Source organism: Canis aureus, chromosome 15 (genome assembly GCF_053574225.1).
Source record: "Canis aureus isolate CA01 chromosome 15, VMU_Caureus_v.1.0, whole genome shotgun sequence".
Classification (NCBI taxonomy): Eukaryota; Metazoa; Chordata; class Mammalia; order Carnivora; family Canidae; genus Canis; species Canis aureus.
The window spans coordinates 2,039,101-2,066,592 of NC_135625.1; the positions used below are offsets into that span (position 1 = coordinate 2,039,101).

Here is a 27,492-nt window from a genome sequence, read left to right on the forward strand (position 1 = left end):
TCTTTACTCAAAGCGCAGTCGATGTCGCTATGTTTATTACAACAATCTCTGTCTGGTAAATATTCACATAACCAGAAGTACCAGGAGGCTACAATTTCCTCTGGGGCAGGAACATATTCTGAACAGCTCTAAGCTACCGGTCTTTGCTCAAAGTGAGATGAACGAATGCGTGAATAAGACGGGAAATGCAAAGATGTGATTGAAGAAAAGTGTGAGCATCGCTTTGCCACACTGCTCTGGGCTACCACGTAAGAAGGAAACTCGATTGTTCCTAGACAAATATTTTGAGCAACTGTTATGTGCCCTTGGCTCTGTCAGGGACTTGGTAGATATGAGGGAGGAAAGCAGAACAAAGCTCTGTCCTAAGGAGTTTGTACCGTAGGAGGGGGAGTGGAGGGACAGGAAATAAATAAGAACACACACACACGTATCCATACAAGTGTACACACTAAATATGCTCACACACAATAGGTATATATACGGGATGGGTACGACATGTTCTACATGGTGCAAAGAAACGCAGAGCAAGGAAGAGGGGGATAAAGTGGTGAGTGGCCACTGGTGAGTGGTGTGTGGACGTGAGCATGGCCAGTGAAAGTCTTTCAAATAAGGTAAATTTGGAGAAATAACCTGAAGAGAGGGATGAGACCCCTTTGAGGACATCTGAGAAAACAGAGGAGCACAGAGGGGTGGAAGAGTGTCCTAGGTCTTTAGAAAACTCTTCTCAACTCGTGGACTCAGGCAAGAGGGAGAAGGAATAGAGCAGAGGTAAGGAGGTCCTGTGGGCCTTCCTAGGGAACCTGGATTTTCTGGGGCTGTGATGGAAACCTGGGGAAGGTTGAGAGCAGAATGACTGGAAGTGGTTGCTCTTTCTCCTGGGTGACTCTGGGGGTGGAGTGCAGGTCACCACAGGGAAGCGGCAGGCGGGGCAGCCCGATGAGGTGCATGCAGCACTGCTTGCTGGGGATGATGGTGGTTGGGAGGTCAAGAGAATGGTTGGCCCTGAGGTGTGTGGGGAGAGAGCGGGCTTGCTGGCGGCGGGAGGGAGGGCTGGCTGCAGGCTCCAGGGCCTGGGCGATCTGGTAAGAGGGGGAGATGCTGCTACATGCGGGCATGAAAAGTTTGGGTGGGCAGGTGGATGTCAGAGTGTGGAATCCAGAGAGGAGTCCAGGATAATAAAGGGGGCACGTCTCATTCCCTTCTAGAAGTGGATCATATAGCAACTGCTTCCCAGTGATGGCAGTTCTTGGGATGGCTTGCCTTGTCTTTATCTCTTGTTGAACCTCACTAATGACAATTATTCGTTGATTTTTTTTCCCCCTTAGCTTCCACTAGTCACTCTTTACCGAAGAAGGGCTGATGTGACAGTCTCTTCTTGGGACTTTGTGATAACCTTTCTAACCTTAAAGTCTGAGAAGAAGGCAAGAAGCTATGCAAGACATAAGATCAATCCTTGTTTTTTGAGCTCATCGGAATATAAGCAAAAAGAGAATGTTACACACTAGCATATCCCAGGTGTTTTTAAATTTTTCCAAACTTAAGACAAAAGAAGTCTATGAAAGTAGCAGTTAAACTGATAGGTGGATAAATGCACTATGACCCCAGGCATATAAATGGAAAATCGTTGATGAGGGTGTACTTTAGAAAGTGGAGTAAGCAGTCACAGCGTGTTAACAAGGTAACTCAGACGTTATATGGTTGTGGTGGCATCTTTTGCTGTATAAAGTAGTTAGGACATCATTTTGCAGCGTCATTCTAAACACAGAGCTACAAAAGTCTTAACATCTGCCCCTCCAAATAATTATTTATGAGACAAAAGAGAAGCCAGAGAAGGATGCAGCTACTTAGTGTCATCACAGAAGACAATAGTTGGTCAAATGCTTTTCATTAACGGGACTGTCTATTTGGCAACTTGGGCTATTTTGCTCCAGGTGTTTTTTTCTCAAGGTAGAAAAAATATTGATTGTCTGTAGAAACAAAGACATTGAAAAAAAATGGTTTATAGTCAAATGTAGAAGAATTTTTGGGTCATTTATTTTATAATGTTCTAGTGTTATTTTTACCCAAGGGCTTATAAGACAATGCATGATATTGTTCCATTTTTCCACAATGTTTTATTCTCCTTTACATTAAATAATGATTCCGCATCAAAGGCCCTACCATCCTGGGGGGTAGCTGTTGTGACTGCAGAGGTCAATACACAGCATGTGCCATCAATTCAGCCGAGCGACTTACAACACATCGATATTGAATTTGTAAAGTCGTTTGTCTTTCACTTTACATGGGGAAAACAATCTCTAGCTGCAAAATAACAACCGAGGTTCTCCTTGATCATCCTCCCTACAGAGTTTTATAGGCTGGAGTTAGAAGGGCACCAACGGATTATCTAGCCTCCTGGTTCTCACACTTGGGGTTGCTCAAACAGCATTCAGGCGAGGAGAACGTCAAGAAAAAGAAGGGGGAGAAGAAACAACGTCTACTGTTTGCTGTCATTTAACAACAGGCAATGGCAGTTTAATAATCCCTTGGGATTGAGAGGATCCAAGCTCAGAATAAAGGCGAGCCCGGCATCACTCAGGGAGACCGGGGAGGATCGGGGAGAGCTGCTCACTGAGCTGATGCCAGATGCACTGCTGTTGCGTGATGCTGCCCATTTATGTTGCAATCTTTTCAAAGCGTAAAATAATTAGAACTGTAGAGCAATAGGCAGCATTAATTCCTTCACTATCTTGGAGACTTGCTGAAAACAGGATCAATCTATAATGAATGAGCCTGGTAAACAACAACAACAAAACCAAAAAACCTTCTACGTCATTTCATTCAAAGAGTGACCCTAGGAAATTAATTGTCCTCATTATAGGTAGACTGAGATAGCTGCACAGCCTGGGCCATCCTCACTCACCCTATGTTAAGGATTAATGTGAATTACTCAGGGTTAATTTGTAACAGGAATCAGGGCTGGGTGAATAAAGTGGCCAACATCTTGATTCCAGAGCAAAATTCACAAAAGATTAAAAGATTCATCAATTCCATCGAGAAGAGAAGAAAAAATAATAATAATAATAAAAAAAAAAGAGAAGAGTAGAAGAGAAAGCGTGGAAACCTTTTGCTCCACAGAAGGGAAAGTAAGCCTTTCCTATGTTTCCCCTCCCTTCCTTTAATTACTCAGCAAGTATTTGCTAAGTGCTTCTTAGCTTGGGCTGTCCAGGATGAGGACGTGCAACCCACAATCCTACGCAGGGTGGCAGCTGAGAAGGGGTGTCTGGAGGAGAACTCTGCTCTCATGGAGCTCATCTTGGACCGCATGGATAATCAAGGCAGGCGCCGGAAGGAAATACACGCTGGCCCAGACGGATGTGCTAAGAGTCTGGAATCCAGACTGTGTTGTGTGTCCAGATATGGGAACTATTTATGTTACAAATGAAACAATGGATTATCTGTTTTTAATCTACGTACCAGGTACTGCAGATTGGTGTAAACCTCCTTCATGTACGGGTTACAAGATCCTTACTCGCTCTTGCTATAAAACATGGCACATTTGACATCCTTTCAGTGCGACTAAAATGGTATCATCCTTCCATCATTAAACCGCGAGTTCCTTGAGGAAGCCTGTCCCATCCTTCCATTTCTACAGCCAGAGCCTCTGTCTCTCTTCCTGGTGCTTGCCTAGGCTTGGATCAGTATTGGCAGAATGCATGATCCCTTGCCTCGTCTAGTGTTTCTGTTTGTTTCTTTCTTTCCAGACACCTGAGTCTTTGGGTGGTTTGGCCTCTGTGGTTGACCAGAACCTCGCGCGGTTTCTATCCTCTTCACAGGGTCCCAACAGGAACCAGAGCCACCCTGGGGGGGAGCACTACAACGCAGGACTGACTACTTACCAAGGGGCTACCAATTTCAGAGTAAATCCAGGGATGTCACCGGGCCTGGTCGGTAACCCAGGACCCCATCACCCAGAGCTGGGCGATTATCAGCCCTTCGGCTGGAAGCAACACGGGTAAACAATCAGCGCTCAAAGAGGCAACTGAGGAGGAAGAGTCATGTAGGTCAGTCTGCCTGGGAAGAGTTGTGACCTTTGGCCTCTGCACGTGGGAGGACAGCCAGGTTGAGGGGACTGTGCAGGAGGCAACAGGAGGCCTCACATTCTTGCTTCCCCCGCCCTCCACATGCACCTAGCGATGGGCGGCACACGACCTCGATCCATGAGGGGAGCACTGCCATTGTGTCTGCGCATGTTCGGCTTCTGTTAGGAGGGCGCTGTGGGAGCACAGCACAGCAGACACCGTCTAAGCTTCTGGAGGAAAAAGATAATCGCCTGGACATGACTGTCACATTCCCTCCTCCATGGGAGGTCTCATGAGGAAGAGAGACACATGAACAACATCAAAACATGTCAAAATAGAGTGGAAAACACTAGAACACAGGTCACCGGAGGGTGAGGTGGGACGACAGCTAGCAACAGCTGTCAACCCTGCGCTGAACATATTTAAGGGATATTTTGTTAGTCGTTTATTCAAACTTTCAAATGGAAGAACCAAGGTCAGGATAACTGTGCAAGTTGTACAAGGGATACTTATACTTGTATGCTTGGATTTAATTTTGAGAACGTCAGGGGCTGTGATCTACGTGAGAACCCAGCTCTTGGGATAAAGCAGGAAGGCTAGAGTTTTCTGTGTTCTAGGCTCACCTCTGACGATTGGCCAAACTATTATTCTAAGATTGCAGAAATAAGTCCCGTGGTCTGGATCTTTCCTCCTCCTCTGTGAAGTAAGACCCCGTGCTAAATTTAAATTCCTGGCTGACCTTCTACTTACATTCTTCTCTTCCCATGTCTAGATGGGAAGTCCATGATGGGTTTGGTCTGCTGAATGCCCATGATACGCCACATCCTGGAATGGACAATCTGCAAACACCTCGCTTTATCTACTTGACAAAAGTCATTATTGCCTTAATGTCATAAATGATGAAACCTGGACTTGGCGACCGTCCATGCATTTACAGACACCAAATCCTGTCTCTCTAGCCTCAAAACCCACCTCCATTTCCCTAGGAAACATGCCACTTAGAATCTCAGCCACACCGTCCATGGAAATAACACTTTATCACTTATTCCATTGCTGACCTTACAAGGCCTTCAGCTTCTTCATCCTCTTTGTTTTCTAATGATTCAGGCTCATGTCTGACCGAAACCAAAAGCTGAGTATCACTGGGGGGAAGGACAGAAGGTTTTCTCACACCAAACCAGTAAGCAAGCATCTGTCAGTTCATGTGCAGATGAGGACTGCTTACAAAGAAAGCTTACGAAGAGACCTTCTGCTTAAAAAGAAAGCTTCTGCCCAAGTTGGCTCTCGCAGTTAGGGTCAGCGCTGGGCCTAATATGGATTTGGTAGAGGGGTTCACCTGCCAAGCGGCTCTACCTCACTGCGGGACGTTTCTGTGAGGTGTGAAATAATTTCAAAATTATTATAAGTGCCACATGCCCCACCCTATAGAACATCCAGAATCGGAAACTAACAATAACAAATATTAAAGCTTTATTGACAAAACCTTTCCTTTTTTCCCTCTGCCCCTCAGTTGTTTTCTGCCTTCGTCTGGATTCCATCCTTTCCTTCAGTCCAGTTGAATGTGAATAGATCCGCACATTCGATCTTCTCCATGATCATCAAACAGAAGACATACAGAAAATATTTACAGATCGCTTCGTGTGTGTGTGTGTGTGTGTGTGTGCGTGTGTGTGTGGTGCCTAAGGACCTGAGGCAGTCAAAGTTTAGAGAACCCACCCCTCAGATGGACTGAATCTTTTCATCCTCTCAAGATTGTTTTATTGAAATCCTAACTCCTGGTGTGATGGTATTTGGAGGTGGGCCTTTGGGAGGTAAGTAGATCATGAGCATGAGCCCGCATGATGGGAACAGTGCCCTTCTAAGAAGAGAAAGGAGAGGCGCTCTCTTCCTCTACCATATAAGGGTACGATGAGATGGCAGCCATCTATGAACCAGGGAGCAAGTCCCCACCAACCTTGAGTCTCTCTCCCTTGATCTCACACTTTCCAGCCATGAAACCATGTGAAATAAATTTAAACCATCCAATTTTGGGTACTCTGTTATGATAGCCTGAAAGATCTAAGACATCCCCCTGTACCTGATGCCTACATCCTAGGGGGCTGTGTCTACTTCTCTGTCTTTATCACGTGCCAGGGAATAGTGTCATCACACGGCCAATCGACCGTTGTTGCACAGGCACTTGGTTGTCGTCTGCATCTACCTCTCTATCCTCTTCAGCCACATGGAACGGGGCCATCAAATAGTCAATGGATCATTGTTACATTTACATAAGTGATGAGTAGGACTCCGTAGAATAGGGATATTGAGAAAGCAGAAGTAGGTCAATCTACAAAGTGGATTTTTATTTTATTTTTTTTATTATTTTTTTTTCAAAGTGGATTTTTAAAGGATGCATATTGTTGTTTATTTATTTGCTTTTAGGGCAGCCCTGGTGGTGCAGCGGTTTGGCGCCGCCTGCAGCCTGGGGTGTGATCCTGGAGACCCAGGATCAAGTCACATCAGGCTCCTTGCATGGAGCCTGCTTCTCCCTCTGCCTGTGTCTCTGCCTCTCTCCCTGCCTCTCTCTCCCTCCACCTCTGAATGAAAACAAAACAAAACAAAAAACAATGTGGTATTTATTTGCTTTTATAAAATACTTGTCATGGATAAAACTTCATGCAGAAGCCCAATATATCAATGCAGATAAAAAATAGAGTTTGTTGAACTGAGGGAGCTCCAGAGATCCATCTCGAGCCTTCCACTTCTACTAAATGCTAGGCAGTGGGAAAAGAGGTAAAATGTGTAGATCCCAAATACTGGGTATGGAACATCAAGAGGGTAGCATGTAAGTGGGGACCCCAAAACAGGTCACCAGTCATGAATAGAAAAGGCAACCCAACAGCTTGAAAGTCTTAAGAAGAGCATGGCGCATGGGACGGCACTGGAAAGAACCCCACCTCGGTACTGCTAGGGAGCCTGCTGGTCTGCAGGGAAACCCACAGTGAAACTGTGATAAAATAAATGCTGTAACAGAGGTAAGAGTGCAGCAGCAGGGCAACAAACCATGGAGCAGCTAACTGTGCCCTGGAGGGTCAGGAAAGACCCCAAAGGGGAAGGCTTTAAGCATCACTTGGGTTTCTGTGTTCAGCGAAAGGAGCGGGCACTCCCGCCAGAGAGGCGCAGTGACATCATCCAAGACACAGCGAGGCGACCCTCTCAGCTGAGTAATAACGAGAGGCTTGCAGGGGCAGACACGGGAGAAGCAGGTGGCAGGAGATGCGTACGGCCGGCGCCTGAGGGCCTACATGGGCGACGTGTTCCAAATGGAACCCGTGCGGGCATGGCCATCGTATTTTTTTTCCTCTTCGGAAAGAGTCAGGCATTGACCTAAAGCTGTGTTACTCTTCAGACCATTCTTCAGAACACCTTCATAGGTAAGTGATAAGAGCAGACCTGTATATTCCAGACATCAGCCTGGGTGTGTGCCGTGTACCTAGGACTGGAGAGGGAAACTGGGATCCAAGCACCGGGAGTGGAACGCGTATTTACGAGGGAAATCGGAAGGTCCAGGCTCGCGGAGACCAAGGAGGGCGAGGGGGAGGATGGATTTGAGATACATTTAGGAGAATGTCTTCATGACATTCTTCCCCAACAATGTGAAGCCAAGGCACATCCCTTCTTCCAGAAAATACTTTGGAAGTAGAAAAGTAGCGAGACACGAAGGGAGAAAAACGGTTTCTAGGATTACGATTCCAGAACCCATCCGTTCTCTCCTCTGTGTTCCCCAATGGACATAGCAATCCTTATATAAAAAGAAAAAGGACTTACAGACAGAGTTTTTGTGACTACTGTCCTTGCTGGGCAGCATCTTGACTCCTCTTGACTTCAGCTCAATGGCCTTTTTCACTGAAAGAAACCAAATAAAGCCATTAGTCGGTAAGACTCGAAGAGCTACCATAAAATCGTGCTTGCTCCTCCGCATTTCCAGCCAGGGCCGCTTGCCTACCGACCCCCTAGAAAGTGGGGCACATTCTAAGACGTTAATGACGCAAAGTGGATGAAGTAGAAGAGCTCGTGAATAATTCATGCAAGGCCATCAAACAGCAAGATCATATCTTGCACCAGCAGTGTCAGAAGTGAGAAATAGTACGTGACACCGTTGAGCTGCTCCATCCGAACCTATTCGCCACTAGCAGTGGCAAATCCAGAACTCGTGGTGGTTTTACCAAGGGCTCGGGGATGGTCGTCTCACCGGAGGTGGACTGACGGTAGAGCTTTCTAAAGGTACTACATTCCTGATAAAGTTCTAGATAAAGATAAAAGTTGTTCCTTTATTTATTGATGTAGCTATTAAATCATGCAAAGTTTAGCAAATATGCATTGATGAGGAGCTAACGTGGGGAAGCGTGTTCTGTGGCCGAGGATAAAATATCACATAAAATATTAAGTAAAAGAACACCGATCCTTTCAGACGCTTATTACCCATAGACGACCTTATATATAAAATGTACACACACACATATATATATGAGATTGGTTTCTAAAGTCACAGTTCTCAGGCTTAAATTTGAATTCCATACTTCTACATTCTGCATCACACATTTTAAGAAGTTCCACTTTTCTGGCCATTCCTGGGGAAAAAAAAATAAAAAAGGGAAGCATTCATGGGAATAAAATGGAAAATAATGTTTTAATTTAAACATTCATGTTTTAAATATTAAAACTGTATTACTGTTATTTAAATTAAAATTGCGTTTTAATAGTATTTATATTAAATGCATTGAATATTTAAACAGTTATAATGAGACTGGATCTAGAGTAGCTGAAAGCGTGCAGAAGTGAGTTTGATTCTTCGCTAACAACTCAGTAGCTCTGTGGTCTGGATAAGTTCCTGAACTCGAGTCTACTAACTTATGTGGAAAGTGGGTGAGGCGGTTAATTTTTTTTTGTGTCAACCTCAGTGGGTTGCTGAGTGTCCAGATATTTGTCAAGCAGTAGACTGGGTGTCTCCGTGAGGGTGGTTTTTGAACGAGATTACCATTTACATCCTTGAAGCAAAGCCAACTGCTCTCCCTAAAGTGGGTGGGCCATACCTAATCAGCAGAAGGCCTACATAGAAAAAAAAAATAAATTGCAGACATTCTCCTGAGTAGAAAAGAATTCTTTCTGCCTGACTGCCTTCATATTGGGATATTAGTTTTTGGCTGTTTTTGTTTTGTTTTGTTTTTCCTGCCTTAAGATTCAAACCAAAGCATCGGTTCCACCTGGGTCTGGATCTTGCCAGCCTCTGGCCTGGAACCAGGCCATGGGCCCTTGGGGTTCCCGGGTGTTGATCCCACCGGCCTCTGGCCTGGAGCCACGACGTCGGCCACTCTGCAGATCTTGGGAGTTCTCAGTCCAGGACGGTGGGAGCCACTTTCTTATAAGAAGTCTTATATGGCTGCTCGGGAGTCTGGGGAGCACCTAACACAGTGGGCGAGCTGATATCCAGGGCAGGGTGCCCTGGGGGGTACCCAGTGCCGTCAGGCTCCAGCCACAGGTGCCGCAGGTGCAGCCAGCATTGTCGGGGCCGCGGGACCCTCGGGGGCAGCCTGCCCTGTGACGCCCATGGTGGGGGGACCCAGCGCCGTCAGGCTCCAGCCACAGGTGCAGCCAGTGCCTCCAGGACCGCAGGACCCTAGGGGCAGCCTGCCCTGCTGGCTGTGGCGACACCCATGGGTGGCGGCCGGGGCGGGAGGCCTAGAGTGGGCAGCCAGGGGCCAGCACCCCACTGACCCACGTAGGCGAGGGCAGGCCAGTCCCAAGGGCGATTCAGCTCCGGGTGCCCCGCACATCCCACAGCCGCTTAGGGCCGCCAGGAGTCCCTGGACCGCTCCTTCCTCCTCCTTCCAAGGGTGCCGACCCGGCCGAGCATCCTGCCCCGATGGGCCAGCCGCCCGCGGAGACCCCTGAGGAGTGCTCTCCTCCCTGCCCCTCCTCCTCGGCCCTCGGGCCTCCCCGTCTCTGCGGGTGGGAAGCCAGGTCCACACCTGCTGTCACCGCAGCACCGTTGGCCGCAGGGACCTCGCCTGTCGCACTGTCCCGAGGGATGTTTGGACTTGATCGGGTGACGCCTTCCCGAGCGTGACCCATCACGACCGCCGCCTCCTCGTGCTGGGAGACCTTTGCCTTGAAGCCGCTCAGGAGAGAAGAGATGCACGAACAGTAAATGACGGACAGAGCATCAACGGGAGAGAGCAAGGAGCCCAAAGCTAGAGCCAGTGTCACCCGAAACAGAGAAGACAGACGGGCTCCGTGCCCTCGGGGAACGCCGGGAAGCAGAGAGGAGCTTTCCGGGCGACGCCGGTGGCACCTGCACCCACAGCGCCTCTCTGGGAGTCTGGCAGGTTCCGGGCTTCGCCGCAGGTGGACGCGCTCTGTGCTGTGTCCCCCGATCAGCCGGCGCTGTGTGCTGGCGGCGGCCGCTCCCCAAGCTGCTCTGGACCGCCAGGGCCTCTCAGCCGGGCAGACGTAGGTGCTGAGGGCGACGGGGGCCAGAGGGCTGGGGGCTCCCCGACAGACGGCCCCCAGGACCAAGGCCGCCAACAGCCCGGTGTCCGGGGACGAAGTGAGCAGCCCGCTCGCTGCCAGGTCCCAGAGCGAATGATAAATCCCGTCCTCTGACTCAGGGCCCTGAGGATCCCTGGGGGGCCCCCAGGTGAGCAGGCTCGGGACCTCCAGAGCCCACCTGGGCCTCAGGCTCCGTATTTCCCGCATCGCTACCCCGTGGCTCCTCGGATTCTCTTTTCTTTTACCTCCTCTTCATTAGCTTGTTCTTTGGAGGGAAGAGGCGGCGGCGTGAATGCTGGTGCCAGGGCCCCCGACTCACGGCCGCTCTGGCCTTAGAGGGTTTGTCAGGAATTCAGATCCTGCGGCTCCCGACAGGGCCCTCCAGGCCCCGCTGTGAGGCCCCCGAGGCGGTGCAGGGCCCAGCACGGCGCTGTGGATCGCGGGAGAAGGGATGGAAAACCAGCCACCGCAGCGGCGAGCTACTGTGCGTCCTCGGCTCACGCCTTCCTTCCGTGCTCACTGCAGCCTCGCGGGGTGGGTGAACCTCACTTCAGGTGGTCGGAGATCCCGGGAACCGCCGCACATTGAAGCGACGGTCGTTTCTCATGACCGTGTTTAAGGAGACCATGGGATGAGGGATGCACATCACTGTCCCTACCTAATGCAACTGCTGTCTCTGTCCTTTCCAAGGGGACCTCCTTCGCCGTGTGTCGGTGACTGGCTCCTAATCACGCCGGGTCCTGGACGCCTCCCAGGTCCCCACCCCGTCCCCGGCAGGGGGGCATCGCGGAGGCCCTCATGCTCCCCACACCTCTGTTGGAAGCCAAGTGACATCTTCTACGACTGATCCCCAGAGCTTCCGGGACCCAAGTCTAAAACAACGCTTTGCCTCTAATGGAGAGCTCATGTCACCCCAGGCAAGGAGAAGCAATGCCAAATCGTCTCACACAAAATTAATTCACTAAATACAGGACCAGAAACCACTGAGAAATCTCACAAGCCACCGAAGGAATCGTTTCCTGCATACACGCCAACGACTGACACATCTGAAGAACTCAAAAAATAAAATAAAATAAACATTGTTTATTGCACATATATTGCACATACTATGACTCAGGGGATTGTCACAATTTTGTTGATTTTATTCATTAAATATAAATGTATATATAATATATATGAGCGTGTGAAACACTTCAGCATATAACATATATACAAATGAAACTATCTGAATTTTCTTATCAGAAATGTTCCGTTCGCCTTGCAATGTTTTAATCGATAGCTTTTTATTAAATTTGATGAGTAAGCAGTTATATCCCATAAGCTACTAGTCTTCTGTGTCTATGCTGCCTTTTTATATTGTCCCCTTAGTGAATATGATTTATTTCAAATTTTGTTTTTTATATCAATTCGTTCTTGAATTGGTAGAACCACCATTCTTCCGAAAAATTGTTTTTTGGCTCACGAGTTGTTTGGAACATTTCCTGTTTTATTCTACTTTTGGGGTAAAAAAACTAAACTTGGAGTTTTGTCAATATTTTTGAAGAAAAAATAAATATTTTGAAAGTAATTTATCTTGAGGAATTCCAGTAGTTTGCGTGTTTTTGTTATAAAGCTCATTTTCTCCCTAAGAATATTTATACCCTAATTTTTCTTTAGAAATGCTTTCAAAATATTCAATTGCTTCATTAATGGATCTAATCACCTCGCACCCCCAGAACTGTTTACCATTTCTTCATTAGATTTCATTGTTGTTTATAACAAGTGCTCAAAATTCAAATCACTTTAAACACAGCTCGCAAATTTTTTAACCTACAAAGCAACATGCCTCCATAGTCAAACTACCTAAGAATCACTCAATATCTAAGTATTGACTCGATTTCCTGCTGTTGGTTAATTATTGCCGCACGGTCCACGTGGACCCGACGGACACCCCGGAGCAGGTGCTCTAAGTATGGGGTCGTCTGTCCCTCTACAACCAAATCTCCCGGTGGAGCTCAGCTCCCGAAAACACGGTGCGGTCATTTGCCCTCCTCTTGCATAATCTTGTTTTCTTTGCTGCTTGATCCATCACATTGTCCCGCAATCCCGCTGTTTCCCTTTGCTTCCCGTCCTTAGGAGCCAAACCAAAGGAAGGAGCAGCAAGAAAGTGAGCGAACGAAGACACTGAGCCCCCCGCCCCCCCTCCCCCCCCCCCGGGCCGCACTCCCTGTCCTGCGGTGGCCACTGTCCCCCGCTGTCTTTCCCGGGGAGCAGGGAGAGAGAAGCCCTCCAGTGAACTATTATATAGACCCCGTAGCCCCCCCTCCCCACCCAGGAATAGCTCCAAGACCCCGGGGGGAGGCCTGGAACGATGGAGAGCACAGCACCCCATCTACTCTGATTCGCCTTACACGCGCACGCCGCACGCCGCTGGTAAAGTGTCGTCTACCAGTTGGGCACAGAGGGGGTCACAGCAATAACGAATACTCCAGTAGAATAGTCCTAGCAATAGGAGGCGATGCGGGTGTGCTCTTTCTCTCAAGACAACCTGTTGCCCTGTACTCACTCCTCCTATGACCCGGCGACAGGCCAAAATGCCTGGGTCAGGAGGTGAAGGGACAGGAAGGAAGCAGGTGTCACGTTGTAGGCTGGGGTGGGCGTCCTGGCAGGTGCACCAGGAGGAGGAGCCTCTGCGTCCAGCTCAGCTCCCCCAGGTATGGCGACCAGGAGGCCAGGTGCCAGGAAGGGGGGACCGCTGGGCACACCCCCATCCTCTCTGGAATCTGAAAACAGCCCCAAACAAGGTGAGCTGTGCCTCCCCTGTCCCTACACCTTGTGGCCAGTCCTCTGCTCGCAGACCACCCCCCAATAGGGGTCATAGCGCTAGCTCTTCCTGCACAGGGTGCTCACACCCCCCACCACCCCGGGTGCCACCCCCTCCGGGCTCCCAACTCACTCCTTGTTCCCAGGCTTCCTGGCTTATCGTCCTGTACTGACGCTCTCCCTGCACTTGATTCGGCCACACATCCAACGGAAGGGTTGAGGTCACGGACTAAAACATCATCCCTCTTATGTTATTATAACAGTAATAATTTTCAAAATTACTACACATTTGACACCATACAAAGGGCTGTACATGCACCCACGGCAAGGCCGTAAGACGTACGCTGTGATTACAATCCTTCCCAGCAAAAGATCAAGTTACAAGGAGGCCAAGTAAGCGGTCCCCGGTCACACGGCCCCACTGGAGCTGAAATCTGAACCCGAGCCTCCGAGCCTCCCAGGAGACAGCGCCGCCTCCTTCATCAGTTATGCCGCTGACTTTACCGCACTTGACATTTCAGAGTTTCCTTCTTATTAGCAGTTTGTTATTGCATCATTAAATGGAATACTTAAATATTTGATGATTAGTAGGCAGGTCTTCTTATCCCACTTTTGAATCAGAATGGGATTTTTTTTTAATTTATTTTTTATTGGTGTTCAATTTACTAACATACAGAATAACCCCCAGTGCCTGTCACCCAGTCACCCCCACCCCCCGCCCTCCTCCCCTTCTACCACCCCTAGTTCATTTCCCAGAGTTAGGAGTCTCTCATGTTCTGTCTCCCTTTCTGATATTTCCCACTCATTTTTTCTCCCTTCCCTTCTATTCCCTTTCACTATTATTTATATTCCCCAAATGAATGAGAACATATAATGTTTGTCCTTCTCCGACTGACTTACTTCACTCAGCATAATACCCTCCAGTTCCATCCACGTTGAAGCAAATGGTGGGTATTTGTCATTTCTAATAGCCGAGTAATATTCCATTGTATACATAAACCACATCTTTATTTTTTCAGTAATTACTGAAAAAATATTTTAATATACTTGTGTGTTAGTAGCTTAAACTTCAACGTCTGTTCATATCGATGGTATCGTAACAAAAGATACACACTGAGTCACACGCACAACATTGACTCCCTTTTCCCTTCCCACAGGATGTCTTCATTGATGACTGAGTGGTGTGTGGACATTGCAGGAAATTTGGGAAAACCTAAGGATTATCAGAAAGGAAACAAAGGGACTTAAAAAAAAAGAGCTAAAGATGACCACTGTTTTCACTTTTTATGTATTTATTTCAAACCCTATATGTGTGCATTGTATACATAAGTTAACAGGGAGGTAGTGGTAAAGACACACATATGATATTCACAGAATATAAGTAAATCTGTGAATACATTTTTATTCTCATTTTATGACTGCTCTGAGTATTTTCCTTGTCATTACATATTGTATTTTTTAATCCTATTTATTGAAGTCACTGAATAGTTTTGAAAAAAAAAATTCTTCCCAAATTTCATATGTTTCATTTCTTTATGATGAGATATTAGCTTTTTCTCACTTCTTAAAATCCTATGTAACACCAAACACCAAACACATTTTGGCCATATCAGTGAGCTCTGGCCACGTTTATGGAATAAATTGCTAGAATTAATATTCTTTCGTCAAGTCCCTTAATCTGCAGTATTAAACCAATTTTTAGAAAAACTGTACCAGTTTACCTCAGCAGTTTATTTAGGAATATCTTGACTATAGCGCCTTTGCCAATATTGAATTTTGGTGCAAAAAATAAAATATTAATTAATTTGACAGTTGAAAAATGCTCTCCATTTGAATATGCATAAAAGTTAATGAATGTGCTTGTTTATTCTTTGAAATAAGTCTTACAATCATTATCTCATGGTCCAGTCATTGTTTTATGGGGAACTTGTTATTGCTATATCTGGATCGATCAATCTATCTACATATATATTTTTTAATCTAGAAATAAGTTTTGTCTTTATTAGGTTATTTTGCCAGCAGCTCCCCTTGAAAGTTTGGCCATTCCTAGATATTCCTACATTTTCTATTAGATTTTATGATGTCCTTGAACAGGGACCCTTGAGGAACACTGACCACCAAGTTCTAGAAACTACATTGTCACATTTCACTGTTACTGTTCATCGTTTTTCATCCTCCAGAATCCTTTCTCTGTTGGAGAAATCACCGTCTCTAAGGTTGGTGTTATAAGTGATCTTTTGCACCTGAAAGGTCGGAGGTATTTACTCACTACATAATGTTCAAAGATTGATCATTTAAAAAAAGATTGATCATTGATATTTTTTGTTGGTTGGCTATCAGAATGTCTTAGTGTGATGTCATTTAACAGCACTATTAAATTGGAAGAGAAACCTATCATATGCAAAGTTATATTATTACATCAATGATCACATCTAGGGGGTCAAGGATTAGTGTGGGATACCCACAAACACGTGGTTATTGGATTCTTTACCAACCTGACAGGTAATAGCAATAAAAGGCATTATTGGGAGGAGGGCAATAGACTTCATTTGTCTCTGTGTGCTCAACAAATCATGGGCCTCGATTAAATAATATATTTCCCTGTCATTTACATCATCATAAGAACGTTCAGGATTTAACTTGGAACACATGGGGATGGAAAGACTTTTTTTCTTAGTTCTGTCGTGATTTAGTTTTTTTCCCACAGAAGTTATTTCTGGTCCTTCCCTTCATAACAGAGGGATGGAGAGGACCAAGGGATACAAGAGGGGAGGAACCAACTGGAGATGTTCTGGAGAAAGGGAGAACATTAAAAAAATAATAGAGAAAAGAAAGGAAGGAAGGAAAAAATGAAGGAAAGAAGGAAGGAAAAGAAAGAATGAACAAAAGAAAGACAGACAGACAGACATCATGTGCCCTGGAAATAGTTTTTCTCCTTTGCCATCTTCATATCTTAAGATATGGAAGTTAAACCAAGGGTTGTACACAGAATTATTTCAGAAAATCCACACTTTCCAATAAGGGTTTGCGTCCGTTCCCGCCGGGAGCATTTCGCCTCGTGGGGACGGCCGCCTCCGTGCCCCAGCTCTCCTGGCTGTGCTCTGAGAAGCCAGTCTGGGTGGGATGGTAGGACGTCCCTTTGCGGGGTGTCCCGTCCAGCAGAGAGGGGGACTGTCTAGAGGTCCAGGGGTGAGCCTTGGGAGTTCAGCAGGTGCCTGGAACCCTGGGCCAAGGCCTCCCCTTGACTCCTCCGGGGGCGAAGCCTGCCTGCCAGGGAGCCCGGCGCCCTGTCCCTTAGCCTCTTTTCGGGCACATGAGCAGGTGCCTGTGCTCCCCAGCAGGCCTCTCCTGCAGGGGCGGGTGCTGGGGTGCCTCGTGCAGGTGCAAGAGCAGGAGCAGGAGTAGGTGCAGGAGCAGGAGCAGGTGCAGGAGCAGGAGCAGGAGCAGGTGCAGGAGCAGGTGCAGGTGCAGGTGCAGAATCAGGTGCAGGAGCAGGAGCAGGAGCAGGAGCAGGTGCAGGAGCAGGAGCAGGAGCAGGAGCAGGTGCAGGAGCAGGAGCAGGAGCAGGAGCAGGTGCAGGAGGAAACTCGTGCTGCGCCCGGGAGGGCCCGCGCTCGGCCAAGCAGTGTGGGCTCCGTCAGAGCGCACCTGCCCCGGCCGCCGTCTCCTGCTGCCGTCCAAATGTTTGGGGTCACCCCCCTCAATTCATATGTCGATGTCCTGACCCGCAGTGCGGTGCCGTGGACCCGTGGGGTGCTCTGGGGGGAGCAGGGAGCGCAACTAGCGCCCTAGTGGAAGACGTCCCACGGGGACCCTCGTCCCCTTCTGCCGCCCTGAGCCAGAGCGTGTGCCTCGGAAACGTGATCCTGCACCTGCAGCCTGCAGAGCGGTGACCAGTGAGTATTGGTTGGTGACAGTCATGGGAGCCTGAAGGACAGTTTCCACGTTCGCGTGTGTCTGACCCACGATTCGCTTCATTGGAAAGTCCTCACACTCAGCACTGTTCTGGAGTTGGGTGTGAGCCCTAATCAGCATTCGGAAGCTTGCTCTTGCTGTCACCTTGACAGGTTAAGATGTCCCTACATGCCAGGCTCTCTTCTGTTTATTAAAGATGAAGTGTCCTGCCTTGCAGCGGTGTGGTAACCGATGAAAGCACCCGGGTGTGATGTCTGGCTCCTCTTAGGCTTGCAAAGCACTTGAACACTGCTTCGGAACGGGAGGGAGGGCCTTCCAATCCTGGACTGCACTCATCGTGCTGCTGTGTCTCCTCTCCTTAGCTGCTTTCCCTTAACCCACCGCTGACCGGAAGCTGGGGAGCCACCCGCAAACACCCCAGTACCGCCCCGAGGAATGAGGACCAGGTCGGTCTTGTCATCTTAGTTCCTAACAGACGAGTTGGCAGGTGCATAATCATTCAAACGAACTAATAATACGTAAATAATACAACAACCTAGTAAAGAAAGCACATTTCTAGATTTTAAAAATATAGTTTAGTAGCAATTAAACTCCTCATAAAATAATAAATGTAATATATACAATAAAATAAATAAAATTTTATATATATAATATATTTTTATTTTTATATAAAAATATATTTTATATAATATATAATATATAAATGATATATTATCATTGATATACTGATATATATCATATTGATATATTATATATTATATAAATGATTATATAATATATAATATATATAAAATATATTTATATATTTATATATTTATATTTAAATATTTATTTAATTTAATTATAATTAATTAATTATAGGGAGCGAGGATCCCAAGCAGACTTCCCGCTGACCGCAGAGCCTGATTCGGGGCTCAATCTCATGACCCTGAGATCGTGACCCTGAGCTGCAACCAAGAGCGGGATGCTTATCCGATGGCGCCACCCAGCTGCGCATTATTTGCATTTAAAACAATCAATGTGCGTATTCATTTAATCTTTAAGGTCATTGGACTTTCTTATCTCATGGTCTTTTTATATATATATAAATATATATATAATATTTAAATATTTAAATATAATATTTAAATTATATAATATTATAATTAATAATTATAGGACAGCTGAGGACAGCTAAGAGCAACGTCCCTGACAACGTTTCTGCCCGGCAGCCAGAGACGGCTGGACGGCTCCCCGGGGTGGGTGTCCCCAGGTGCTAACGCTCTGAGGCCAGGAGGGCGTTGCATGCCCGAGTGCGCTCACGGGGTCTGTGGCCCACACCTCCACGCTTCCACACGGAGAAGAAGAGCACATTGTCTCCCACAGCCCACCACGGCCCACGGGCAGGCATGCGGGCGGAGGGCTGCGGCCTGGCTCACAGGGTGGAGGTGTAAAGCCCTCAGACACGGCCGTTGTGCCCGGCAGCCACCCAGGGTGACCATCTGGCAACTGTGCCTTTGAAGAATGCAAGGATGCACTCAAGGAAAGCCTCAATTTCCCTCTCTAGTCTCCGCACAACTCTTGGGCGCACAGTTTTCTCTGGAACCCCGTGGTCCAGGCGTTAGCACCCCCCCCCGACCAAGGACGTGCAGGCACACACATGAGTGTGCATGTGGCTGCAGCACTGTTGGCCTTCCCAGGTGAGGATGGGCGGGACTCATGGGCTGACGTCTCTTCTCGATGTCTAGACCTGGCCCCGTCCAGTGACTTACGGGATCACACCACGGCCACTGACGTGAGGGCACCCACCCATATTCCATGAACAACACAAGACAGAAATCTATTTCTACCATTTTTTCTTTACAAATTCTCATGACATTTTCTGCTTAAAAGTGTTTCCTCCTTCTTTACTTTTACCTCAATCTTTGTTATTTTGTGAAGACTATTATTTTGCTGTTTTCCCCCAATGCTTTGAGAAAGCCTCATTAATTTCATTAAATGGTATATTAAATCACACTTAATGTGGTGATAAAAAGGGACAGAAATGTAAAATCTTTACATGGGAATAATAAAATTTCTCTCTGAATGAGCCATCCTAAGCCACTCCTGAGTAATTAATCACAGGGCTTTCCTGTGAGGGAAGCAGCAGGGCCTGAACAACCCCGCATCACAGTGGACGCTGCCTGATGGGGAAAAAACACTTATAAACATAAATGCTGGAGACACACAGAGATACCTTCTCTTCCCTTCTTCCCACCATCGCTGAAACCCACAAATGCCTATTGAGAGGGGGCGGGTTTGGTCTACATTGTACCTGTAGGGAATCGTCAGGAGCTTAAACAAACACCCGTTGTAAGGGATGGAATGGCAGGTAGCTTCAATTTGGAGAGGCAAACAAGGCAGAAATGATTTTAAATATACTGGCATCAGACTTCAATAAATGTTAAGACGAACCTTCAAGCGGATTTAGTAGTTTGAAGCCATGAGAGCTGAGGAGTCAACATACTGCTCAAGGCACTAATCTTGACCAAATCGAAGACAGTATTTGACCCAACCTATGATCTGAAATTATTCCCCCATGAAAAAACCATGCTCTCTGATTTTTTTTTTTTTTTTTTTACCTTTTCTCTGATCTACAAACCTTCCTACCTCCTGCCAATATTCCTCAAATTTGGCCATTACTAACTCACCTTAGGAAAAAAACAGCACAGTGGGAAAAGTCTCTGTAAGTATAAATGTTCAACCGAGGCACGGATACGTATGTTGTATCACATGCTTGTGTTAGCTGCCCTGGGGTAGCTTTCTTCTGGATACAAGGTCATGAACTAAAGTTCTTTTAGGTTAGGTTTTCTAGCTAGATCATCAGGGAAAAATATAAAGTTTTTAAACTTTGGTTTGTGTTCTGAATAAGTGGGGAAAAAACTTCCATCTTATGAGATGTGGCAGACTAGAGGGAGCAAGGTTGTGTAGACGGATGACTTGGCTCGGGCATGGCCAGGCTGAGATGCCTGTTTCTAGACAGGGATGTGGTTACATGAGACTGGGCAAGGGACCCACTTTGGGGTGCTCTTTGGCCTCCACACGGTACTGAGAATGGATGAGATGAACCATGGCAGCTGTTCCCAAGGGGCAGTGCCCACAGTGGGGGTCTCCAGGACCCTCCCGGGGAACTGTTCGGTCAAAGTTGTTTCCACATTATTACTGAGATATTTGCTGGTTTCACTGCTTCCAAGAGCAGAGGCAGGAACAGCAGCTGTTCCCCAGGGTGAGTCAGGACGGCAGCACCGAGCAGCCCTCTACCACCGTGTTCCCAGGACACTTACGTTCACTTGGGAATGCCAGGGATGCAGCAAGGAAAATAATCAATTGCATTAAATCTAACCCTTCAGGGCATGTCCTTTCAACGTTCTGCTTGGTGGGATGGAAAGCAATTATCAGGGCCTTCGGCTGCATAACACAATGTGATGCTTGTCTGGAGAAATACTTGTTCAGTTCTTTGATCCCAGAGATGGAGTGCCTGCCTTTCCATGGAACGCCCTTTTTACTTGAAAGAAAGAGTAACAGGCTATGGCGAGTGCACTAGTTGTGATTGCTTCATAATAAATTACCTCAAAGTCCATGCCTTAAGCTAGGGATGGTAGATTCTCTCACAGTTCTGTTGGTCTGGAATCCAGGAATCCAGGCACAACCCCCCCCTCCCCCCGGGAGGGGTCTCTGACATGCACAGGTGACTCCTCACTCAGGGACCCTTGGAAGAACCTTCTTCTGGTTCAGTTCAGGTTGCTGGTGAAATCAAGATGCTGTGGCTGTTGGACTGAGGTTCCCATCTTGGTGCTGAGCAGGGGTTCCTAGAGGCCACCCACATTCCCAGCCCCCTGGGCCCACCCACCACCTTCAGGGCAACGGGGAATCGCCCTCATGTTGCATCTCTCTCACGCACACAGTCTTTTGTCCTTGAAAGGGCCCCTGGGAAGGGTTCACATAAGGGAGGGAGGGGATGCCCCTTTCTTGAAACCAGCCATGCTGTAAAGTATAACCTGAGCACACAGGGAAAAGTCATATACACTCAATGGGTATGTATGATCCAAGGTCACGGATCGCTGAGGCCATCGCAGAATGTTTATGTTCAGATAGTCACATTTTCACAGCTGGGTGCGAGGTGATACTTACTTGAATGAATAGTCAGCTATTGTCCCTGCAAGATAACTAGATAATATTTTTGCTGATGATGAATTTGAGTTTTTAAATAAATACTAGAATTTTAGAAATCTAGTATCTACCTCTGATCTTTACAACTTTTCAATATTTAGGGTGTCAAGGAAATAGTGATATTAACAACCATATATATATATATATATATGTATTTTTTTTTTAGGTATTGTACATCTGTTTAGATGTTGATACCAACAAATGGAAAATCTAAGTAACTCAGTGAACCAGATCTGTGTATTGTGCAATGAAACCATGCCAGGGTAAAAAATAAAGAATATCCACTAATTACCAAAAAAAACTTAATATATTTCTCTATTTTCCAAATATTTACCTGTTTGCACTCTGATTTTTTCATTCATTGGCTTCAACCAAAACATGACACAGTGTGTTTAATATAGAAGTGGATGTAGATACCTGCCTCTTCCTCCTAGCTCAATGCTAAAATGTTTTGCAAAAATATAAAATGGTACTACTCTTCAAACAACATTTTTTTTTTTTTTTGGTCTTCATTTTGGAAATGTAGTTATTCTCATAAAACATCATTCTGCTAATTTTAATGGGTTTATTATTGTCAATTTAAATGAAATGAACATTTTCCAATTTCTCTAAATATAATTTCTAACATATAAAACATCAATAGCTATAATGCACACACACAAATGTGTTTGGGATTCTTGATAATCCTCAGTCTGAGGGTTGGAAACCCACTGCCCGAGGCTATGAGTAAACAGGTAAGGAAATGAGAACTGGTCTCTGAGTCACGCATTCATGCTGGTGTCGTGGCTGGAATTCAGGAGTCCGTGAATTCAAATAAAAAAAGAAAACTGCATTTATAATTTATAGTTTATAAACTATAAGTGTTTATATTTCAACTAACTTCTAATTTGAAAATAATCCTCCCCTTCACTTATGCCCATAGGCAACAAACCATCGTAATATTAGCTGTACCTTGTTACCAGCAGAAATCATGGATATTTCCTTATCATATTAAACAGTTATCACAGATATTAGACTCACCACCGGGTCCTGTTTAATAAAGAAGTCCATACATCAGTATTTACAAATTCTCTTTTAAATACGTTGATGACTGTAGGTCAATACAATTAGTTTCATTTTGATCTCCTATTACATTATTTTATGAATAAGTGATATTTTAAAAATAAGACCATAAACTGCTCCAGACTGTTGAGGAGCTTGGGAACAAGGCTAAGATCCCCTGGCGTGCTGGTTGGGAAATGAGTTTTCAGCAAGGGGTGCTAAGGAATGAGCCGCTAAGAAAAGCAATAAGGAAGCTGGTTGTACCCTCGAGGCTACATATGGGGATTGTTTCAAGGAAGCGCAGTGATAAACAGAGTTAAGTGCTGCGGGAAAGACCCTGCAAACTGACGGCTGGGGATTGGTCATGGATTTGGCAATGTAGAGAAACAATGGTGACTTTAACAAGAGTGGTTTCATTCCCATGATGGGGCCAGAGGCTTTACCGAATGGCTCTAGAAACGTGAAGAGTCTAGATGACCAGGGTAGGCATCAGCTCTGAAAATTTTTGTTGGAAAAGGAAGCAGAGAGTTAGGATAGTAGCTGGTGGGTCATAGGGCCGGGGCGGGGCGGGGGGGGGATGTTTTACTGTTTGTGTGTGTGTTAGTGTGAGCCCGACACCATATAGCAAGTTTGTGCTTAATGGGAATGATCTATAAGAGAAGAGAACCCTGACGATTCAGGAGAAAAAAGGTGTCAGGGAAGCAGGGACGTCCTAGAATAAGGACACGAGGTGGCATTCAGTGTACCAGTGGCGAGCCCAGCCTCAGAGGAAGCAGAGGTGGTTGTCATGGAAACTGGCAGACAACAGTGTGAGGCGCCTGTGCCACTGTGTCCTTAGTGAGAACGCTGGGAGGACATGAGGACCTGGTCAGGGATGCTGACGGTACCGCAACCACCTATCCACCCGTTGTGGTTTTTAATAGCACATGCCCCACCCCCAAATACTTCCACAAGTTATTTAATGTTTCCATCAAAAAGTGCAGCCTCATTCCCCTCCTCTTGTTAGTGGGCAGAACCTTGCAGTGACTCACTTGCTCTGAATTGAAAGAAAGTGGAAGTAACGCTGTATAAATGTGGAGCCTAGGTGCCCAGAAAGGCAATGCAGGTTCCTGGCTGTTCTGTCTCTCTCTTTGTTTCTTTCTGTCTGTCTGTCTCTCTTTCTGATACCTCACCTTTCCGGAAATTCTTAACCATGCTGTGAAGACCCTCAAGCAGCCCTTGGAAAGTTGCACAGCTGTGGACTGAATGAACCCCCCACATTCATATGATACCAGAGTGTGTTCCCCTCTCTACCATGTGAGGCCACAGCAAGAAGGTGGTCATCTGCAAACCGGGAAGACTGTTCTCACTGGATGCTGGATAGGTCAGTACCCTGATCCTGGACTTCCCAGCCTGCAGAACTGGGGGGAATGAATGTTTGTAGCTTAAGCCACTGGTCTGGGATATTTTGCTATAACAGCCCAAACTGACCACCCACCTGTGGAGGCCAAGAAAATTAAGGCCGTTCCACTTTAAGTTCAGTGTTAGCACAAGTACTGCCATCCCAGGCCCCTGTGAATAAGAGCTGAACTTTACATTACTTCAGTTACAGGAAAAAACAAAAACAAAACAAAACAAGACAACAACAACAAAAAAACAGCTTACAGCTTAACGTCCTAGAAAGCCCCATATTAGCCCTAGAAAGCTAGTGGCAGGAAGCCCCTATTAGAATGAGAACAGAGCTCAATGCCCTTGAAGGCCCCATAACAAAATGTAAACAGAACTTGAGGAATTGCTCCCCCCCTCCTGGAGGTCCCCGAGACCAGCCCTTAAAACTAAGCTAAAACCCACCTCAGGGTCCAAGTCCCTGCTCCGCTGTGTCGGGTTTACTTGGACCCAAGCTCGAGCTTGTAAATAAACCTTCATGTGTTTGCATCGGTGTCGGCTCCTTGGTGGTTTCTCGGATTCGCAATCTTGGGCACAACACACCTAGTGAGGACTTGAGGTCATGGATGTGTCCTGCCAACAGTCATGCCAATGTGCCATCTTGGAATCAGGCCCTCCGGCCACAGCTGAGCCTTCAGATGCTAACCGTGGTCAACATCTTGCTGCAAATTTATGAGAAACTCTGACCCAGAGTGACCTAGCTAAGCTTCTGCTAGTGTCCTAACCAACAAAATATACGGGATAATGAATGTTTGGCTTTAAGTCACTAAGTTTAGGATCATGTATTATTTTTCAAAGGATTTTTATTTATTTATTTATTTATTTATTTATTTATTTATTTATTTATATTTATTTATTCATTTATTCATTTATTCATTTATTTATTTGAGGGGGTGGGGAGAGCACAAGGTAGGGAATGGGGAGGGAGAAGCAGACTCCCCCTGAGCAGGGACCCCAATGCAAGAATTGATCCCAGGACCCTGAGATCATGACCTGAGTTGAAGGCAGATGCTTCACTGCCTGAGCCACCCAGGCGCCCCTAGGATCATGCATTAGATAGCAGTAGAACCACTATGGCCCTGCCTTCAGCCTGTGATGCTGGTCTCTATGAATAAAGGAGTCTGCTGAGTGTTGACCAGGGCAGGGCCTGCAGTCTCCTGAAGCGTGGAGTCAGGTGGGATGTGTTAACCTGGGGACTGCAGAGCCCTCTGTAACAGAGGAGTCCACAATTTGAGTCCAGTGTTCCCGAATCTTCATGTTTTCAAGAGAAGCAGGAAACCTAGATATCTACGTGAAGTTTTTTGTAAGCATTAGCAACCGTTCTTTAAAAATAAAAAAAAAAAATTATGCCAGAGAAGCATCATTAGCTTAGGTTCTGATTTATGAGAGGTGCGACGTGTGCATTCACCTACAGGCTCTTGGAGAGCTGGCGGGACTTGCCTGCCCGTTCCTGCCTCTCGCGCCTCACTCATTACTGTGCCCTGATGTGAACAGGCAGCTCTGTGAGCACTCCATCCATGTATTTTTTAAATTAGGTCAAGAGTTACTCCCAAACACTGTATCTGTGACCCAAGGATAGAGCCCCTGTTCCCTCAGAAGGTCTCTGCCTAACAGCTAATGCAGGTAACCAAACAATTACTAAACTATGCAGGATTACACGTACGGACACACATTCTATGGGGGAACATTTTGAACTCACATTCTAAGTATCTGTACTTATTTTTTTTCATGTTATTTATCGATAGCATACAGCCTTTTTTCTCTTACTATAAAGGTAATAACATTTACTATAAATGTAACATATAAAATGTAAGTATAAATATAACAATTTATTCCATAATATCCATTGTTATTTCTAATACTTAGATTAAAAGGTGTTTCATTTTATTTATTATTATTATTATTTTTAAAGATTTTATTTATTTATTCACGAGAGACACAGAGAGAGGCAGAGACACAGGCAGAGGGAGAAGCAGGTTCCCTGCAGGGAGCCTGATGTGGGACTTGATCCTGGGACTCCAGGATCACGCCCTGAGCCAAAGGCAGGCGCTCAAACGCTGAGCCACCCAGGTGTCCCTATTTTTTTTTTTTTTTTAAGTAGGCTTCATGCCCCGCATGGAGCCCAACACAGGGCTTTGACTCACGACCGTGAGATCAAGACCTGAGCTGAGATCAAGAGTTGGATGCATAACAGACTAAGCAACCCAGGTGCTAAAAGAGTTTCATTTTAAAATGATAGCTTGATTTGATTATTTTATTTAAAATTTAGCTTGTCCCAATATTTGATTTTGATAGTTACTGCAAATGCGAAAGCTCACCTTACAAAGGGACCTGTACATAGACTCATTCAGTTTATCCCATAGATCTGCGTAGATACTCTACATGGACTGTGGACTGCAGTTGGCCCTGGTGCACTGGAAAGGGACATTGGAGTGAGGGTGGGGCACTGAGTTCCCCTGGGTGGGAGCTCCCATCCTTCTGGTATCTTCATACTTGTGGCCTTTTTCTGCCCAACATACTAACATGGGGCTGATATCAGCAGCATATTAAAAACGAAAGAAGCTTAAGAAATTGGAACCTTCTACACTGTTGGTGGAAATTTAAAATGGTGAGCTACTGGGGTAGACAGTATGGCAAAAAAAAAAAGAGAGAGAGAAAAAATAAACAGTATGGTAGTTCTTCAACAAATTAAAGATAAAATTACCTGTGATCGAGTGATTCTACTTCTGACCATATACCCAAAAGTATTGAAAGCAGAATTTCAAAGAGATATTTGTATCCTCATGTTCACAGGAGCCTTGTTCACAAGCCGAGGGATGGAAGCAATCCAAGTGCCCGTCGGTGGATGAATGGATAAACAAAATATGCTCCCTCCATTCAAGGGAATATTATTCAACCTTAAAAAAGAAGGGGCTCCTGACACCTGCTATAATATGATGGACCTGGAAGACATTATACCCAATGAAATGGCCACTCAAGGAAGGTCAAATATTGTATGATTCCACTTGCATGAGGTAGCTAATCAAATTCTCAGAAGGGCCAGGGGAGGGGGGAATGGGGCACTGGTGTTCACGGAGGACAGGGACCCAGTCCAGGAAAATGAAGCAGTTGTGGAGATGGATAGTGGTGAGAGATGCACGAGGATGTGAACTGGACTTCACACGCCGACCTACCTACTTACGCGCAGCTAAATGGTAAATCTGTTGTTTGCTTACCCAACCACAATTACAAATAGCAATCAAAAGGTAATGAAGCTGAATTCCTTTCTTTCAAAATAAAGGTGATCATAGGTTTGTGAATGTCCAATGGCTCTTCAGTGGCGTGATTGGCTTGGGCACCTCCTGCAGGGGCGGAGCGGCTGCAGGGCAGTGGTGGAGGAAACTCATTTTAAAAGGGAAGAAATGGAATCAGCTCCCTTGTAGTCTTGTGCATCGTACAAGTTAAAATACCCTGAATGATCAGCCTCTAGTCACAGAGAGGAAGCATGAACACATCATTTCAAATGTCAAATGGCATGTTTATCCAGAGCACC

At 46.1% G+C, this 27,492-nt stretch overlaps 1 protein-coding gene across 2 annotated transcripts in view; it reads right to left on the reverse strand.

The window, feature by feature from the left end:
- The window catches only part of CSMD1 (CUB and Sushi multiple domains 1), a 1,870,054-nt gene that overhangs the window by 624,764 nt on the left and 1,217,798 nt on the right, over nucleotides 1-27,492 (reverse strand). For both annotated transcript variants that reach the window (XM_077848529.1, XM_077848528.1), the window contains exon 7: nucleotides 7,869-7,946. In XM_077848529.1, the coding sequence (XP_077704655.1) occupies nucleotides 7,869-7,946 (78 nt within the window). The remainder of the gene's footprint in view (nucleotides 1-7,868; nucleotides 7,947-27,492) is intronic.